Consider the following 17,975-nt stretch of genomic DNA (forward strand, 5'->3'; position numbering starts at 1 on the left):
TGGCTGAGCTGAGGGTGGGGTGGACTTTCCTCAGCCCGAGGGGCTCACAAGCTCTGGACCACCACTCCTTCACCACAGAGGGGATGGTCTTGAAAAAGGCACGGGGCAGTTTTCCCCCTCTGCTCTCACCAGACTTGAGGTGTGGGTGTGAACATGCAGATGATGTGAACATCACTGGTTTTGTACCTCCCTGCACATCTGACCTGTGGTTTTCATTCCCTGAAATGGTGTGACCTGTCTAGGCATATTTAGTTAATTCAATTCCGTGCCTTCAAGGCTGTTCTTTTGGCTTTCTCAGGCACTTAGAATGGAAGCCTTGAGACTATTGTGTTTCCTATAACTAAGTTAACAGCTGTGGTTCAGATAAACCTCTACCAGGAGGAAGTGTTTTAGCATTATTTTGTAAAACAAAAAAAATAGAACTACTGCACTGTTTGTCTTTACTAATCTCCTTACACAGTTCAGCAGATAGCAGTAACACTGATTTAACACGTCAAGCAGTGTGCTCAGGCACTAAGCTTGGATTTTTACTGAGGTCAGCAGGGCTGTAGGAACCTGTGAGCAGGAGAGATCCCAGAAACGCTGTCAGTGAGGAGTCTTCCCTTCCTACAGATCAAACCCTTTAAAATCTCCCAAGTGCACAGACCGTGCTCAGGGTAGTCACAGTGCTTAGAGCTGGCAAAGGAAAAGAAGTTTCAAACAGAAGTAATGAAGTTTACTTTGTCTCTTTGAGGAGAGTTGTCTAATTCTCGGCTGCATTAAACAGCTTAATAAGGTCACTCCTTAATCACCATTCCCTGGAGGCAAGAGAGTCGTGCTTTCATCAATCATTTTGTGAATGTGGAAAGCAGCTTTGTAGGAATAACCTGATAAAGTGTGTAATTGATTTACCCACTGTACCAAATGAAAACGCAGCCACTCAGGAAAACTGATTAGGGATTAGCAAAAGAACACGAGTTTCCTCCTTGCCTTAGAAATAGTAAGTCAGCCCCGTGCTGGCAGCCCCGTTGCTGCACAGACGTGTCTCTGCAGAGCGTGGGCTGTGATCACCCACTGCTGCTGGGCACCTTCCTGCACCCGGCTCTTCCCTGCTCTGCAGAACTCCAGCTCTGCTAGATCTGCCTGCACAGCAGTGGGAGGATTTTCCTAGTGCAGTTACTCAGAGCCATACAAATCCTAATGTCTTCAACAGAGTGCAGGAGGCTAAAAAAAGAAAACATCTCTCGTGGCTTTCCCAAACCCGAGCTTGGAGCTCTTCTGCAGCAGCCCCCTCCGAGAGCTGCTGCCCCAGGGGGGATGTCCTGCCTTGCTTATAGCCCCCAAGGCAGGGGAGCTTTTCCCTTGGAAAGATCAGCAGCTTGTAGATTTTTATTTTTTTAATGGAAAAGCTCTCAAAGGAATAGAGATTAAATTCTATTTTTACCCCTGGCTCCTGTCACACCCAGCAGAGGAATGCACCTGACACAGGAAGAGCAGTGGTAAGTCCTGCCCTCCCCAGCCAGCCCTTGCAGAGCAACAGCCTAGAGAGAGATGCCCTGCTCATTTCAGAGCATCTGAGGCCACACCCAGCATCAGGATTCTCTCCCTCCCAGCTGTGATGCCTGGCTCCCTGTGTGGCTTTTCCCAGAGCCCACCAGCTCCAACCCATTCCCTTGCACCCCAGGAATGCCCCATTCCTTGAGCCTCAAGGAGGTGGGTTATCCAAACTGCTCCAGCCAGGATGACACCAGTGGTCCAAGCACAAGGACACTGTCACTGTCACTGTTACTGTCACTCACCACCCAGGCAGGGATGAGATGGAATCTCCGCTGTGCTCCGAGGTGGTGCTGGAGCTGGCTGACAGGGACCTGCAGTGCTGTGGGAGCAGCTCCTGCTCACCCCAGACTGCTGATCCAGCCCCAGCTCAGCCCATGGGCTGCATGAGCATGGGCATGCGCAGCTGCCACGAAACAGAAACCAGCATCCACAGCAGGTCACTGAGGTCTTTAATAAAATATACAGTATGCATCCCATGCATAGATATAAAATTAATTTACATGCTCCTAATTATTTGCATAATGCTTTTTCATTAATAGATGTAATTTACTCTTCACATTTTAATACATTTTGCTACTGGAATATTTATGGTGAGAAAGGGAAACTCCTTCCTTTATTCAAGTAACAGTGCAGCAGGAGCCGGTCGGAGCGGACAGAGCCACTCCCCAGCCCCAGCTCAGAGCAGGACTGGGCGCAGAGCAGACCACAAACCATCGATACTGGAAGACTTGATGATGCCAGAAGCGTGAACACCCTCCGATCCCACACCACAGGTCCTTGGGGACCCTCCCCAAGTCCCACTGGGGTTCAGAAAGGCTGGACCTGCACTGGCGTTGGTTTGGCTTTCCTTGCCCGTGATCAGCAGATCCAGCACCGGCAGCTGTGGCTGTGCCAACACCCAGCCAGGACAGCCAGCAGCAAACCCCGTGATCCAGGTACCTGGGGTCATCCTGCAGCCACCAACGTGGTTTTGAGTTGATTTGGGGATTGCAGGATGCACATTCCCCCTGCTCAGAACAGGCATTGCTGGGTGTGTTCCTCTGTGCACAACAGAGCTGCACAGCTTCCAAACAGAGAACCATGGGGGCAAGGAAAAACTCCACAGGGAATTAATGCTGTGCTGGGAGCAACCCTGAATGTGCTCAGGTGGGCTGGGGGTCCAGGCAGGAGGGCAGTCTGGTGCTCCAGGCAGACCTCCCTGCCCGGCTGTGAGGTGCTTGGTCACCGAGGAGCAGTGCAAGGTCTCCTCTGTCCCACGGACGTGGGGGTGCCCCCTCCGGGCAGAGGGAAGGTGAGTGCATCATCCCCCGGGGAGCTGAGCTCCCTGGGGGACAGCGAGGACACCCAGGGCAGTGTGACCCCCCACTCCTTACAGCCCTCCTGCCCCTGCCTGGCCCTGAGGCAAGGAGGGAAGAGGCAGAATGAAGCCAGGCTGGGGGCTGTGGTGAGGGGGAACAGGCTGTATGCCAAACCCGGCTGGCTTTGGTTGTGTCTTCTACCCCACCATGACCTGCTGCAGCCCCTGGGCTCCCATGGCATAGGAGCACCGTGGAGGGAAGGGATTGTGGGGAGAGCCCCACTGGGGATGGCTCCTCAGTTCCCCCAGCTTGATCCCCTTCGGCTGCTCAGAGGACAACATTCCTTTGGCTGGTCATCCCTGGCTGGTGCCCCCCTGCATGGGCAGTGCTCCTGGCTTTGCCATGCCCCAGCCCCAGATCCCTGGGGATCCCAGCAGTGGCAGTGCAGGCGAGCAGATAAACCCCAGCTGCAAGGAAAGTGAGGTCCAGTCAACCCCACTGCAGGGACTGAGGACAGTGAGGCTCACCCTGAGCTGTCACCACCTCTCCCCTTATACAGACTCACTTCCAGCCCCCTTTCCTTTATGGCTGGGGGGCCAGTTGAGCCTTTTGAGGCTGTTTCCAGCAGGGGGTAGGACAAGGCTGGGGCTGGAGTTGATGCTGACCTGGCAGAGGACCTGCAAGGGCAGCCAGCTTGGTGAGAGGCTGCCTCACCCTCGAGCTATTTAGCCTCACCCTGGACAACACACAACCTCCTGGCAGAGGAAAATCCCCCTCTACCTAGCTGGGGCAGTGCCTGGTAAGGGGTCACCTTTATTTCTTTTTTCTCCCTCCCCCCTTTTGGTGGGAGTATGTCCAGCACCGCAGCCTCCATTTGCAGCCAGGGGGGAGCAGGGTGAAGGCTAAAACACATCCAGGCAGACCCAGTCGCCGCATCCCGGGGGCTGGAAGCAGCCAGCACCCACTGGGCATCTCCTCCAACCCCTGCTGTCCTTGGCAGGGCCGGGGCGATGCCAGCCGTGGTGCAGGACGGGGAGAGCCCGGCTCCTCCGCCATGTCCCGCTGCAGCAGCCGTGCCGTGCTCGCCGTGAGCAAGCAGGTCCCACGGGCCCCAGCGCCACGGAACGGTGGCTCAGGGGCTGGGGTGGGTGCCAGGGGTCAGACCACGGCGGTCAGGGCTGCCTCTGTCCAGGGAGGTCTCGCTCAGGGCCTCCGAGTCCTCTCGGTCGCGGCTGGAGATGCTCTCCACCTCCTCGTGGTCCTTCTTCCCGCTGTTCCTCACGGCCGCCTCCAGCGCCTTCTGCTTGCGGTAGAAGTGGGAGAACTTGTTGAAGATGATGGTGATGGGCAGTGCCACGACCAGGATGCCCCCCAGGATGCAGCCCGAGGCAGCCAGCTTCCCCGCCACCGTGACGGGCACCACGTCGCCGTAGCCCACGGTGGTCATGCTGACCGTGCCCCACCACCAGCACGCTGGGATGGTGTCGAAGCCAACGTCTTCCTCCTTCTCGGCAGTGTAGGCCACTCCAGAGAAGACAGAGACCCCCACGGCCAGGTAGAGCAGCAGGATCCCCACCTCCCGGTAGCTATGCTGGAAGGCAAAGCAGAGCAGCGGTCGGTGGGAGCCACCACACCCATCACCAGCCAGGACACTGGGATGCCACAGTGCAAATACAGCCCTGCACACCTCTGCGTGGATCTCAGTGCCCCTGTCCACCTCTGCCATGGGATGTCCCGCTGTAGGGACGGGCTGGGACACGTTGGGAGGTGTGTGGGTGACCCACACCTGGAGCGGGTGGTGCAGTCGGGAATCACTCCTGGCACCCACAGCCACCTCTCTGCACTCCACCAGCCTGTGAGTGCCAGGAGGGAAGGCTGTGCTCTCCAGCCAGGGATACCCAGCACAGGCTGCTCCCCTGCCTCCAGCACTCACTCCAACCTGATCTCAGCTAACAATATTTATCACATTTCCTTTTATCTTGGCAGCTCCCCAGAAACCACCTAATAGGCAGCCGCTAAGAGAAGCAATTTGTACCTTCCCGAGTCGCTGGCAGTGCTCGCAGGGAAGATGTGGCCTCTGCTGAGGCTCAGCTCAGCTCTCCCTGGGGACCCCAAGCCAGAGCCCCAGTGCCCTGGTCCCTGCTATATCCCACCACCACTGGCAGCCTCAGCATCCATGGAACCCTTCGCTACACACGGGCGGGGCAGTTTTCTTGCAGAAACTGTTGTTTCTGAGACAATTACATTCCTTTTAGATTTTGTTGCTCTTCCGTGGGAGACTCCAAGTGAACCTCAGAGCTGACATGGATCCAAGCAGCCCTGGTCATCTGGTCAGTGCAGGGATCCATCCAGTGTCAGCGTGGGCTGGTCTTAGCACCCATCCAACAGGGTGTTCCAATCCCCAGCTTGATGAGCCCCAGCCCAAGGGATCTGGAAGCCCTGGTGGGAACAGAACCAAGCTCTCAGGTGGGTGTGCAGGACCCAGGGGGACAGACTGACAGCAGAGGTGTTCAATGCTCCTTGAAGAAGCCATCATTCCTCTGGTTTCAACCTTTGTGGTTTAAAACCTTTGTGCCACAATCTTTCTTTGGATATTCTTAATATCTGAGCAAAATATAAACCTGTGCCAGAAGCCCAGGGGGAAAAGGCAGTGGGCAGTTGCAGGATAAGGTAGCAAGTCATGCCGGGAAGGGAACTTCCAGGGGACAGACTGCCAGCACCATCCTCCCAGCATGGTTTGTCCAAGCACTTTTTGACTGTCACAAGTGAATTTCTTGGATGTTTCTGCCTACTGATCTGCCAGCTTGCTCTTCATCGTTTCGGGAAAAGAAAGCAGAGCTTTGATCGCGGGGATTTTTTCCCAGTCTCCTAACAGGCAGAGAATGCTTTATTGGAGACCACATAATGACTAAGGGAAACAATGTGAGCAAAGCAAACAGCAGAGATGTGGGAAAAGGCTTCTGTGGTCAAGACAAGACCTAAGGGAGGCGGATTCATGTCAGGGACTGAGGAGACTTTGTTTAGACTGCTGGCAAAAGCTGCTCAGTTAATGCCAATAATACCGTGGGGAAATAACCACCACCTCCTCCTCTTCCTCCTCCTCCTTCACCTGATACGGGGCAAATGCCCTAGAGCAGCTCCAAGGGAGCCTCTCGAGGAGGACAAACAGCTCAGAGGCACTGAGTTGCAAGGATGTATCACCTGGCCATGAAAGACCTGCTCCTGGCTGGAGCTTAACAGCAGGTCTGCACGTCCCAGCTGGGCGGCAGCAGCACCGAATAACCTCATACATTTTTAAAGAGTATTGGTTCTAGCCCTAGGATGTGTTGGAGGGGGAAGGCAAAGGGGAAGTCAGGCAGCTCAATAGCTCCTGCTGCTTCAATTTACAAGCAGGGTCAGGGCTCACAGCAAAAAGGAGGCTCCAGGAATCTCCCAGCTGGCACTGGCTGCCACCTCTTTGCAGCCATTTATCTGCAAAACTTATGGTTTGCTCACTGATTGAGGGGGAAGGCAGCTGCAGCTGGAGTTCGGGTGGGATGCAGGTTTAGCCATGGTTCAGGTGGGATCCAGGCTTAGCAAGTAGCCAGCCCTGGCGAGGCGATGCTCTGTAATACAAGGCTCCAGCAAAAAGCTCCCCCAGCAGGAGTCTCTCCTGGGTCCTGCTGAATGCACGTCTTTCCTCCAGTACAGCACGAGGCAACTGGAATGGAAGACCCCAGCCTGAGCCTGGCCAGAGATACCAGTGTGGAGACTGAGCAGAGATGGCCCATGGTGGCAGCAGCAGGGTGATGCATCTGCTGTCCGGGGTCATGCAGCTCCAGCTCTTCCAACCTGCTTGTGTATTTAGGCCCCTGAGGGGACAGACAGCAACTCCTGTAGATCCCTGCCGGTGCTGTAATTACCCAGGGCCCAACACCTATTGACGGCCAGTGGGAGACAGACTCCAAACCCACGCCCACGGAGCTGCAATAGTTTTAATGGACGTCCTGTATGGCAGGGAGGGAGAACAGAGCCACGTAGGAAGCCTCTCTTCAAATTAAACACACCCTGGATCAGGCCTCAAGCAGTCTGAGGATGGTTCAGGGCTCATGATGCACAAATGGCAGAATTCCCTCTGCTAGCACTTTCGTGGCAGAGGAACAATCGCTCGGCTCTCCAGAGCCATCGCTCCCACTTCCTGCCTGTTAACAGCCTTCACCGCTCCGCTCCCGACTCCCGCTCTTGCAATAGGAAGTAAATTATGATTAACAAGACGTTGTAATTTATGTGCCCAGTAAATCACAACGCCAAGCTGCTGCGTCAGATCTGTGTCTCCGCTCATCCCCATTTACAGCTGGCTCCGGAGTCCCCGGGAAGCGGCGCTTTCCAGCGCGTCACTGGTGAATCAGCCGCCCGGCAGCAGCCGGAGCCGGGACGCTGCCGACTCCCCGGATCTCATCTGCTGCTTAATAATATACAGATGAGCCCCCGAGTCCCTGCTGTGCTGCGGCGTGGTGTTCACGCTCGGACGGAGCACGGGCGTGTGCAGGTTTGTGCAGATTTCAGCGGCGGTTTGACACGGGTCTGTCACTTGTCAGCACTCTTGCAAGGTGAGTGTTCGGGAGTTAGTACCACACAGGTAGGACTTCAGGCACCTTCATTTCAAAGAACTCTCCCTGAACCCTGTTTTGATGGTTTTGAGGATGCCAGGAATATTTTGATGCTCTGTGGGCTCTGCAGGATTAGTGCTGGGCTGAGCTGATCCTGCTTCACAGCAGAAGCTGGCAGAAGACCTTTCCTGCTGCCCATCCTCAGCACCAGTCACACTCGAGGTTTGCTTTTCTCCATGACTCAGCCACAGGAATGGGACCAATCCCGGCAGCCGAGTCCTGCTGATGCCAGGACACCCCATGCTGGCTCTGCCACTGCTGCAGCAGTGAAAGCAAGGTGTCCCCAGCCACTCATCCCTGTGATGGCCCTGCAGAGGCAGCAGCACCAGGAGCTGCAGCTCTGTCCCATGCCAGGCAGTGGGAGGAGAGCGTCCCTTTGGTTGAATTTCAGGCTCTGTTAGGAGCAGAACCACACAGAGGCTGGTCTGTGCCACCCTGCTGAGCTGCACTGATGGAGGTCTGGCTGCAGCACCAGGATGGTGACGATTTCATGACAGATTTCAAGCTGCCTTTGGTCTGTCTAAAGAGGCTGGGGGTGCTGTGGAGGGGGTCTGGAGAAACACAGCCTTGGGGCATGTTATGGAGGATGTGCACCCTCTCACCAAACCTGCAGGGGTGCCACCTCCCAGCATGCCTGAGTCCTGGTCCTTCACTATGTCACCATCTCCTCATCCAGCCCTTCCTTCCAAGGACAGTGTGGTCCTGGGACCAGCTTTCCCCAGCCCTACAGGCAGAGATTTCCATCACACTGAGGGGCAGCTGCTGGTAGCTCAGGCTCTGCTGAGGGCTCTGTGCTGAGGGCACAGATTCTGCCTGGGACTGGTTGTCCCAGGCCCTGCAGCTCACCCTTTGCTTTCCTATTGCTGCTTTGTGCCACGCATGGTTACTCATGAGCCAGTCCCAACCTCAATCTGGGAGCATCCAAGTGTCAGCTCACCTGGACCAGGATCTTTATGTCTCCCTAGATGGGCAGACACCAAAGGTCAGCTGGCAGCCTGCTCTTAGGAGGTTCCCCCTTCTCCCAGACTAGGGACAGGAGCAGCTCTGACACACAACCACTGGTGCTGGCTGATCCAGCAGCTGCTGCCTGGCCTGGTGCCTGCTCAGCAGGTCATTTACAGCCCAACTAGGCACAGACTCGCTTCTGGTGGGACATCCCCATGAACACATGGCTGAGTCCATTCCAGTGCTGTGCAATGAGGCCTTCACGCCACGGTGGGATGGCTGAGTCCCTGGAAGCACATTTCTGCATGGAGCAAAATAGGGTGGATGGCTGTTCATGCTGAGTGTGTATGAGGACTCATGCAGTGCTCCTCACACTTGTTTGCTTTAGCAGACACACCAACAGCCCAGCCCACCCCCCCAGGGAAGCTTGCCAGGCACCACCCAGAGCTGGGAGCCCGCTGGGAAAGGGTACTTCCATCTCCCCTGGCCATACCAGAGGTCTCCTTCTTACCCAGAGACTAAAGGAGTAGATAAGGAGATAGAGAGCCAGTTTACCTTCAAGGTGGCCCCCAGTGACCTCAGTCCAGTGGAGTGCCGAGCCAGCTTCAGCACTCGGAATATCCTCATGAGACGGAAGACCTGCACGACCTTGCCCAGGTTGCCCAGCTCTGAGTCACTGCCCATGGTCACGTCCACCAGGAGGGTGAAGTAGAAGGGCAGCACCGAGACAATGTCAATCAGGTTCAGCGGGTGCTTGAAGAACTTCCTGGGGTTGGGGGAGAGCAGGAGGCGGGAAGACACTTCGAAGGTGAACCAGGAGATGCAGAAATACTCCAACTTGTGCAGGATGGGCTCATCGAGCACATTGCCGTTCTCATCCACCTCCTGGTACTCGGGCATGCTGTGGATGCACATGGTGGCTATGGAAACCAGCACCACGCTGATGGACACGAAGCTGAAGAGTTTGCTGGGGATGGAGTAGCCGGGGTTCTCCATGGTGAGCCAGAGCCGCTTGCGCGCGTTGCCGCAGCGCAGGGTGCTGTACCGCAGCAGGTCGTGGTTGATGTCAGAGATCTCATCGGGGGACGTGTCCACGCTGCTGACCTCGCTCTCCTCGTCCCAGTTGTGGTGCCGGCTCTCCAGCTTGCGCTCGTGGTAGCGGTAGCTGCAGCAGGAGTCCAGGAAGAACTCGTTGATGCCCCAGTACTCGATCTCCTGGCAGAAGGAGAAGACGCACAGCTCCTCCATGACGTGCAGCTTCCCCGTCTGGTAGAAGTGGAGGACGTAGAGGAAGAAGCCGGGGTTTCTGTCGAAGTAGAACTCCCTGGCGCTCACGTCGTAGTCATCGCAGAGCTGCAGGATGGACTCCTCCGAGTCGCAGGACAGCAGGCGCCCCAGGCGCGTGTCGGGGAACTTGGAGAGGGCGCTGGAGCTGAGCCGCCTCCTCAGACCCCCCACGTTGATGTTGATAACGTCCTCCTCAAAACTGGGACCCCAGTAATTTAAGGTCTTGTTGACCATGATCAGCAGAGCAGGAGCTGGTTCCACCTGTGGAGGAGACAGCGGGGCTGGAGGGGACGCAGGGCTCCCCCCCCCCCCCGGTCTGGGTGAGGCGGGGCCAGAAGCACCCTGGGGAGTGAGGAGGGATGTCTGAATTCTGAAACGTGAGGACCGAGGGGAAGAGAGGGGAGGGGAGAGAAACAGCTTTAGACAGTTGTTATTCTGTGGTATGGGAGCTAAAAAAAAAAAAAGAAAGGCAGTGATTTTTCCAGGTGAAACTTTTCCCTGCTTTGTTTACCTCTTAAAGTTTCTCCCTTTGCAGGTCGTTAATGCCTAAAGAAGGCAGTTTACTGCACCTCCAGCACCTCCTCCATGGGGCTCTCCTTGTTCAAACAGGTAATTAGTCACTGAAGAGAGGATTTATCCCCCAAAGAGCATCCCTGAGGAAAAATTAGATCTCATCAAATCACCGCTGCTGTGATTCTGCCAAAGTGCTTTGTAGCCCCACTACCTACGCTGCTAATTAGACCCGGTCAAAAAGTCCTCAGATGGTGCAATTCTCCCAGCAGCACAGGCAGTTTTGCCAAAATCAAAGTGTTGTCAGAGGAGGTATCAGTTTTAGGGAGAATTTCAGAGGAAGAAGTGTCAAAACAATTCAACTGCCTGTTTTGTTTCCTCTTGTGTGTTCTGTCATGTAAAATATTAACATTATTTTTATAATGTTGAAACATAACAAAAGCATTATTCAGAATCATCGATGACTGAATCTGTATGTCAGTGGGGAAATAAAAACCCAAAGTTTTGATTTCTACTGTGTTTTAGGAATTTATAAGTTTCAGGGAGCTGGGCTTTTCCATGCAGCAGAAATTCCATCTTCTAATGAGAAGCAGTTAAAGCATCTAAGAAAGAGAAGCATTCCCACACCTTCAGATGCATTCACCTGTCTTGACTAGGAGCAAAAAAAGGCAAATAAAAGGTTTGTGATCTTTCTGCATCACCTTGAAATCAGATTTTTTCACCTTTCTTATTCATCAGAACACCTGGGGATGCACAGAGCAGCCCTGTATTCATGGGGTCCCCCTGCTCCTGGCATGGGGTGGTGGGTGTTGAGGGACACTGCTTTGGTCTCTTGGTTGAGGAATTACATTTTTCCTGCCTTTTGTCACCCATAGAATTTTTCAAACTTTTAGAGACAGGTAACGGAGCAGTGGTTAAACCCCAGAGGTTTGTTTTTAAGCAGAGAGGGGCTGTGGGTGCAGCAAATGCCAGATTTGTGTGAAATAGCCTGGCAGAGGCATCTGGTAACTCCACTGCACCTCCCAGCCAGGGCTCCTTAAAGACACAGCTTTGCACCACAACGCCAGCGCTTCCATTACACCACGTCTGGAGGAGGCAACCGCTCGTGATAAACCTCAGAGCTTAATGGGCTCATTGTCTTGAAAGGGGAGGGAAGAAAGAGAAGGATCAACTCTTTCAATGCTTAAGAAAAAAGCAAGGGAGAAAAAGGGACGTAAACACTCTTTTTCGGGGATAAACTGGAATTTCAGTGACAGATTAGCTTTTCCAGAGAAGACATCACACAGCCCATCTGTGGGGTGTGGATGACTAATCCAGCTTCCTTCCAGAAGGATGCTCATGCATTCAGGCTACAAACACACACAGACAGGGCCCTGGGGGTGCCTCTGTGGGATCCAGCTTGTCCCCAAAACAGATTCAGACTCTCTCCCTATAGAGCAGCCACTCTGTGAGGTCAGGCCAAGTGCCACCAAAATCAAAGGCAAGGTGTTTTTGAGGCGCAGGGCAGCCCAGGACAGCAGGACAAGCCCGGAGCGATGCTCCAGCTCAGCAGGACCATCCCCAGTGCACAGCTGTGGCTCTGGGTGGGCCCTGCCAAAGCCTGGGGGCCAGGAGGGAGCTGGCTCCCACCTCTCTCCCAGCTCAAAAGAAAAAGGTGGGTGTCAGGACCCTGCAAGCCTTTGTACCCCAGGGAAATCCCTCCATTGCTCCTGTGCCAGAAGCAGAGTGAGGAGAAGGGTCACGAACCACCACAGATGCTCCTTTCTGATGTTCACTTCTGAACAGAACAAATTATTTCTGCCCACATACAGCTTTCATCTAGGAACCTAAAGCAGCAATTAATAGTTTTATAACTCTGTTGCCTACTTGTTTCACGACCAGCTAAGCTCAGCTTTAGAACAAAACTGGGGTTTGAACTGAGACGGGGCGTGATGTCCCTGTTGGATCACCAAAGTGTGCTCCCCACTCACATTTGCAGGGCTATCAGGTGGGAAACAGAAGCTCACATTAGGAAGGTTGGGTGATTTTTGATTTTAAAGCACAACGGAGAGAGAATACAAATGTGCCTGTCTGGAATAAAGTGAATTTGCAAAATTTTCCTTTAGTTAACCCAAAATTTCCACAAATGATTGGAAAAATGGAACAGATAAAGCCAGTCTCTCTCTGATAAATGTTGAAATATATTGTAAGCTATTTTGAGACAACCATCAGAATTACACAAGCCCAGTGTGAGCTGGGTGTTGGGCATTCAATTGAATATCTGTGCTGTGTTGGAGAAAAATGTCTGATACATGCATTTATGACAGCAAAAAAAAAATATAAAAACAGATCAAGCATATCTATAAGAAATGCTAGAAGAGTTTCCCTTGACAACATATTTTTTTTTCTCAAAGGCTTTCAAATGGAAGTTATGTATTCTACCTGTCAGAGGGGACTCAAGGGAGTGGGAAGGAAGGTGCTAATAGACATTCAAGCGAGGAGGCAGCAAGTGCAGGGAGTATTGCACACAGGGTCTTTTCCAGCCAGGTACAATGGATTTAGATTAACAGTTCAGATAAAAACCCCTGTACTTACAGCTCAGTGAAGCTTCCCAGCAGGGAGTCGTGTGGCTCGTCTCAGAGGAACCATTAGAAATTCGTAGAGGAGGAGGAATCCTTTATCCTTTGCTCTGTAGCCCAGACCTAAATGCCTTGTCAGCCCGGGCTTGTGACCCTGCACGTCCCAGGTGTGCCAGGGTGGTGGCTGTAAACCACCGAGGAGATCCTGTGCGGGATGTCCATGGGGCCGGGGTGGGGCCGGGGGTCCCCTGCTGGGTACCTGAGGGGGCACTGGGGCTGGGTGACCTCCCAGGTCCTGCAGGGTGGTGTCCCCATGCACTGGGTCATCCAAAATTGCCCCTGCAGAGCCCCGTCCCTGTCTCTGAGCGTCCCTGCACGCATCAGCCTGAATATTCTCAAGATCAAGCCTTGTCTTGGGCGGTGAGGGGTTTGCCAGGCGAGCAGTGGGGAGGATGGAAGGGGGATTCCCACTGCTGGCTGCTCCCTGCAGGCAGAGCGTAAGCTGCTGCTGTACGATGAGAGGCCACCCAAATGCCCAGGGCTGGGGATGGAGATGACTCCAATGAGGATGGGGACTCCCCGCTCGCCTCGGGGTGCAGGAGGGGGTGATTACCAACAGCTCGGCTGTCTGCTGCCAGCGGGCAGCCCAGCGCCGGCTGCACATGATTCCCTGCCCTGTGCCAGCCTCCGCTCCCAGGTCTCACGCAGCGGGTGCACAGCTCTCCGGAGGGAATCCCGCACCACGCTCCGTTCCGTGGGGAGGGAGAGATGCAGCTCCAGGGAGAGGGACTCCCCTACACCCGTCCGCAGAGGGACGTGGAGTGTCCCTGCGCCCCAGCAGCATCCTGGGATGTGGGTGCTGGCACGGCGGCTCCCCGCTTCCCCCGGGATGTCAGTGCCTCTCTTCCCCGCTCATCCCTCCGTGCCGCTGCTCCAGCTGCCCTCTCACCCCGGCATGCCGGTGCCCCGGTCCCCGCCGCGCCCCAGGGTGCCGATCCCTGCAATGCCCGGGGATGCTGGCACGCCGGTTCCCGGGATGCCGGTGCCCCGGTCCCTGTGTTACCGATCTCGCGGTCCTCGCCGCGCCCCGGGATGCCCGTGCCGCGGGTCCCCCGCCCCGCCCTGGGGATGCCGCTGCCCTCGCCCCCGCCCGCCCCGGGTGCCGGTGCCGCGGTGCCCGCGCTGCCGGTGCCCGCAGCTCCCCGGTGGCGGAGCCCGGCCCGCGCCGCCGCTCACCTGCCTCGGCGCCGCCCCCGCCGCAGCGAGCGCGCCCGGCGCGGAGCCCGGAGCCCTGCGGGGCCGGTGGCGGCGGCAGAGGCTCCGCGGGGCCCGGGGGGGTCCCGCCCGCCGCCCCTCCCGGGTGCCGCCCCCCGCCCGCCCGCCGGCACCGCGGAGCGGGAGCAGCGGGGGCGATCCCGGTCCCCGACTCCCGGTTCCCAGCCCCCGGTCCCGGATCGCCGCCGCACGACGCCCGGCTACCTCTGCCGCGGTCCCCCCGGTTCCTCCGGGGCGGCCCCGACATCTGCGCAGGGCAGAGGGCTGGGGATGCCCGGAGGAGCCCACTCGGACCGCAAGACCGGGTACCTGATTTTGGCGAAACCGACCGGCATTTCGGCACAGCTCCGGGCCAGGCACTCCCGCGGCTCTCACGTGGAGCCGAGCCGGGAATCTGGACCAGCCTGTCCCGATGTCTTACCTGCTGGAAGTCCTTGGCAGCCGGGAGAGCTCACGGGATGGCTGTGGGGGCCGCGGTGGGGGTACCGGCCTTACGCGGCCCTGGGCTACCCCGGTTCTTCGCGAAGCTGCCCAAGTGGCGAGCGCTGCCCTTGGGGCCGAGCCCCCGGAGCTGGGGAGTCCCGGGCGGTCCCGTGCCGAGGGCGTTCAGGCCGAGCAGGGCCCCAGCAGCGGTGCCGCCCTGCGCCGGGCAGGCGATGCCCCCCTGCCCTCGCAGTCTCCCTCCATGCGATCCAGCTCCATCTTGCTCCTTGGAATGGGCGGTGTGTAGGGCACCGGGGCAGCCCCCCGGGGAAGAGCCTCCCTGGCTTGTTGAGCTCCCCAGTGTCTCTTTAAAGGCTCATTGGGAGGTGAGTGAAAGCAGCGAGTCCCGGGCATGGCACACGCTGGGTTTCAGGTCAGCGAGCTGCCGCCGCCGCCCGGGGCCATCCCCAGACAGCCCGGGGAGCGCTGCAAACACACCAACTCCCCCAGAAGTCAGCTGATGGAGCAGAAAAACGGGAAGGAGAGGATGGGAAAGAGACCTTCCCGGGGTGACGGCCGGGGCTGCATGTCCCCGCAGCGATGGCTCATTGCTCCGGCAGCCGGCACAGAGCAGCTGTGTCAGGCAGGCGGCTCGCACCGGGGCGAGACTTCACACCACCCTCTGCATCCGATCGTCGGCTCGCTCGTTCCAGTCCGAGGGGCTGGAGCCTGAGGGCTCTCAACCTTCTCCGGGCTTGCACGAGGCGGACTGAGAGCTCTTTTTAGTGGCGAGCATCCTCCCCCCTGCCCGCACGCCCGCCTCCCGCGTGTGCTGCCAGCCCTGTCCCTGTGCCAGGCAGCGCTGGCCGCTGCAGGGCCATCAGCGTGTCTCCATGTGTGTGATGTGTCAGACTGTGTGTGCCTGTGCTTGTTTACATGGGAAGGAGGCAGCGGAGGGAGGGGGAAGGGATGACTTTGAGGGAGGCCTCAGAAAAGAAACAAAAAAAAAAAAAGAAAAGAAAAAAAGGGAAATTCCTCTGTTCTGTGATACGAAGCAAAAAGCATTTATATTTATGGCAATTAGGGATGGCTGAGCATCCCTGGAAGCTGCAAGATAAACATGCCCATCTTTGTCTGCTCCAGGCAGATGCAAGCCCGGCTGACAGTGGGTGCTGAGCCCAGCGGGATGCAGCCCACAGGGTGGGAGGAGGGCTGGCTCCCACGTGGGGTTTTCTCCGCCTGTCACTGACATACGGTGATCAGGGTGAATTTTCTTTTCCCTTCTGAAAATAGTTCTCCTCCAGCCATTTTTCAGGGATGGAGCTGTGCCTGGCACTGCAAGGGCACCCACTCCATCCGGCACTTTGTGTCTGCACCACAGCCCCATTTATGCTCTGCCACAGAGTAACCTGAGCCCCCAAAATCAGCTCTCCCAGCACCAGGAGGTTTGCTGAGTGTCCCTGGGCTGTGTGGAGGAACTGTAGTTTCAGTGGGAAGCAAGGTAGGGAGTTGCTGGGGCTATGCCCCTACTGCCCTCAGGCTGGAGGGATCACCCCGGGAAGAAGGAGGGGAGATACCTCCATGTCTCCTGCTGCAGGTCAAAGCTCTGGCTGGAAGCAGCTGCAGAAGATGGAATTTCACCTCCCTGGCTGCAGAGGCCCTGTGCAGGTTCGTGCTTGGCATCACGGAATCGTTCAGAGGGGATTTGGCTGCAGTATCAATGGCACCTGAGGTGAATTTTCCCTTTTCTGCACAAACTCAGAGGCAAAAAGCCCAACTCTGCCATGAGCTGACCAGAGCTTGTTGGCCTGACTTTGCACTGACACTGGCAAGCTGTGGCAGGAAAGGAAGACTCACATTTTAAGGCCCTTTCCCAGCAAATTGAGGTGTAAGGACCCTTCCTTGGCACAGCTGGGTTTGCCACTGCCCTGGGAGGGGGCAGCTCCCCGTGGCACGGGCCAGCCCTGTGCCCCCGCCGCCACTCCTGAGCTAACTGGCAGTGATGTGGAGATGGGAACAAGCAGAAAATCAGGTCAGCTGGAAACGCCTCGCCATCTCTTCCTTTCATGTCTCCCCCCATCTTCCTCTCTTGAGGAAGGCAGGTCTCCGCCCGCCGCAGCCTGGGGCGGATCATGTCGATACCCACACGGCCAATCCTCCACACAGGGATGGGGGTGAAACCTCTCACCGTGGTCCCTCCTGCAGTCTGGAAGAGAATCTCAGAGGCAGGGTGAGGCTGAAGCCAGCAGCCATTTCAGTGCTGCAGTGAGTCATCCTGAAAGGCGCTCAGCTTGTGGCAGCTCCCTTCCTTTCTTCTTTCTGCCTCTTTTTTTTTTTTTTTAAATAGCTGACGTAGCAATAAATTAAAAAATAGCGGAAAATATATATGAATGTAGCATGTCTGCAGAGCCCCTTTAATTAAAGGAAAAAAAAAATCTTCAAGCAGTTTTCAGCCCCTTGGATATCTCTCGAGAAGGCCGGAGCCGCTGGGTTCCTGCCATGTGGGAGGGTGGATAGAGCAGCTCACCTGCAAGGGGGATCCGTGGAGCCAGAGGCTGACGGGGGCTGATTAATGCCGGGGACATGAGCACAAAGCATTGCACAAATAGTCCTTTCCAGAGGGAAAGAGCTAAATTAGGGCAGATGCAAAAGCCTGGTCTTGTGTTTCTCAGTGGCAAAGACTTTAATACTAAATACATGGGCTTTCCCTAACAGTCTTTTTCCCCGGTGGTTTCTGTGCTCACTGGTGTGTTTATCCCCCGAGCTCTGGGAGGGGGTTGCTCCAGCTGGAGGGGTTTGGGCTTCTCCTTTCCATGCCATTGGCTACTCCCACTCCTGTGCCATCAGCTGTCCCTGTTCCCATGCCTCTCTCTGGAGCCAGTCCATGGGGTGGCGGGGAGAGAAAGCTGAGCTGTGATGGCAGCATCCTCCAAGCAGGAGGAGAAGATTGGGGACACAAACTCTGGGGGATCCCATCCCTACAACCCCCATCTTCCTCCCAGAGCCACAGGGTGCCTGTAGGTGCTGCTGATAGGGGGATATCAGCCTGCTTCATGCTGGAAATTATTTAACCAGCCTCATTCATTCTCTGGAGCCCTTGGATGCACCTGCACATCCAGCCCCCTGCAGTAAGGTGACTCATTGCCATCCACAGGATAGGCTTGTGGAGCATGGCCTGCAACAGCCCATGCCTCTGACAGCCTGGAACTCTCCTGGACTGGAGTTTAACTGAACCCACTGGGTGCCTGAACCAGGAAAGATTAATGAACATTCCTGAAGTTGCTGGAGACCTTGGCTTGCGGTTGGACTCCGAAGCTGTAACTGGAAACATGAGGAAATCTGGAAAGTCATACCACAGTGGAGGCTATTTTTTATATAGATGGAGAGCCTCTGGAGAGGGAGCAGGGAGGTGCTGCAGTGTAAGGTCAGCCACTTCAGAGCAGTGATTTACTACCTGGAGGGCTCCCACGTGCCTCGAGCATATGCATTGCCTC

At 56.1% G+C, this 17,975-nt stretch overlaps 1 protein-coding gene across 4 annotated transcripts; it reads right to left on the reverse strand.

Moving 5' to 3' along the window:
• Positions 1-1,964: 1,964 nt before the first annotated feature.
• KCNS1 (potassium voltage-gated channel modifier subfamily S member 1) lies at positions 1,965-15,348 on the reverse strand. Of its 4 annotated transcripts, none has more exons than XM_032705255.1 (4): positions 14,480-15,348; positions 10,227-10,368; positions 8,984-9,976; positions 1,965-4,425 (listed from the first exon to the last, which is right to left on the reverse strand). In XM_032705255.1, exons 3-4 carry the CDS (start codon positions 9,947-9,949, stop codon positions 3,967-3,969), a joined length of 1,425 nt encoding a protein of 474 aa, XP_032561146.1. In that variant the 5' UTR covers positions 9,950-9,976; positions 10,227-10,368; positions 14,480-15,348; the 3' UTR covers positions 1,965-3,966. The 4 variants fall into 4 exon arrangements, with proteins under 4 accessions (XP_032561146.1, XP_032561149.1, XP_032561147.1 ...); XM_032705258.1 differs by lacking the exon at positions 14,480-15,348 and adding an exon at positions 14,020-14,067; XM_032705256.1 differs by lacking the exon at positions 14,480-15,348 and adding an exon at positions 12,800-13,075.
• Between the last annotated feature and the right edge of the window lie 2,627 nt (positions 15,349-17,975).

Source organism: Chiroxiphia lanceolata, chromosome 17 (assembly GCF_009829145.1).
Source record: "Chiroxiphia lanceolata isolate bChiLan1 chromosome 17, bChiLan1.pri, whole genome shotgun sequence".
In the NCBI taxonomy this organism is placed as follows: domain Eukaryota; kingdom Metazoa; phylum Chordata; class Aves; order Passeriformes; family Pipridae; genus Chiroxiphia; species Chiroxiphia lanceolata.

What these genes read in the sequence shown, in the direction of transcription:
- KCNS1 (XM_032705255.1), bottom strand. Translation starts at nt 9,949, where the DNA reads ATGGTCAACAAGACCTTAAATTACTGGGGTCCCAGTTTTGAGGAGGAC. An exon ending in CACTGGGGGCCACCTTGAAG is followed by an intron (nt 4,426 to 8,983) that starts GTAAACTGGCTC and finishes TTTGCCTTCCAG; the next exon opens with CATAGCTACCGGGAGGTGGG.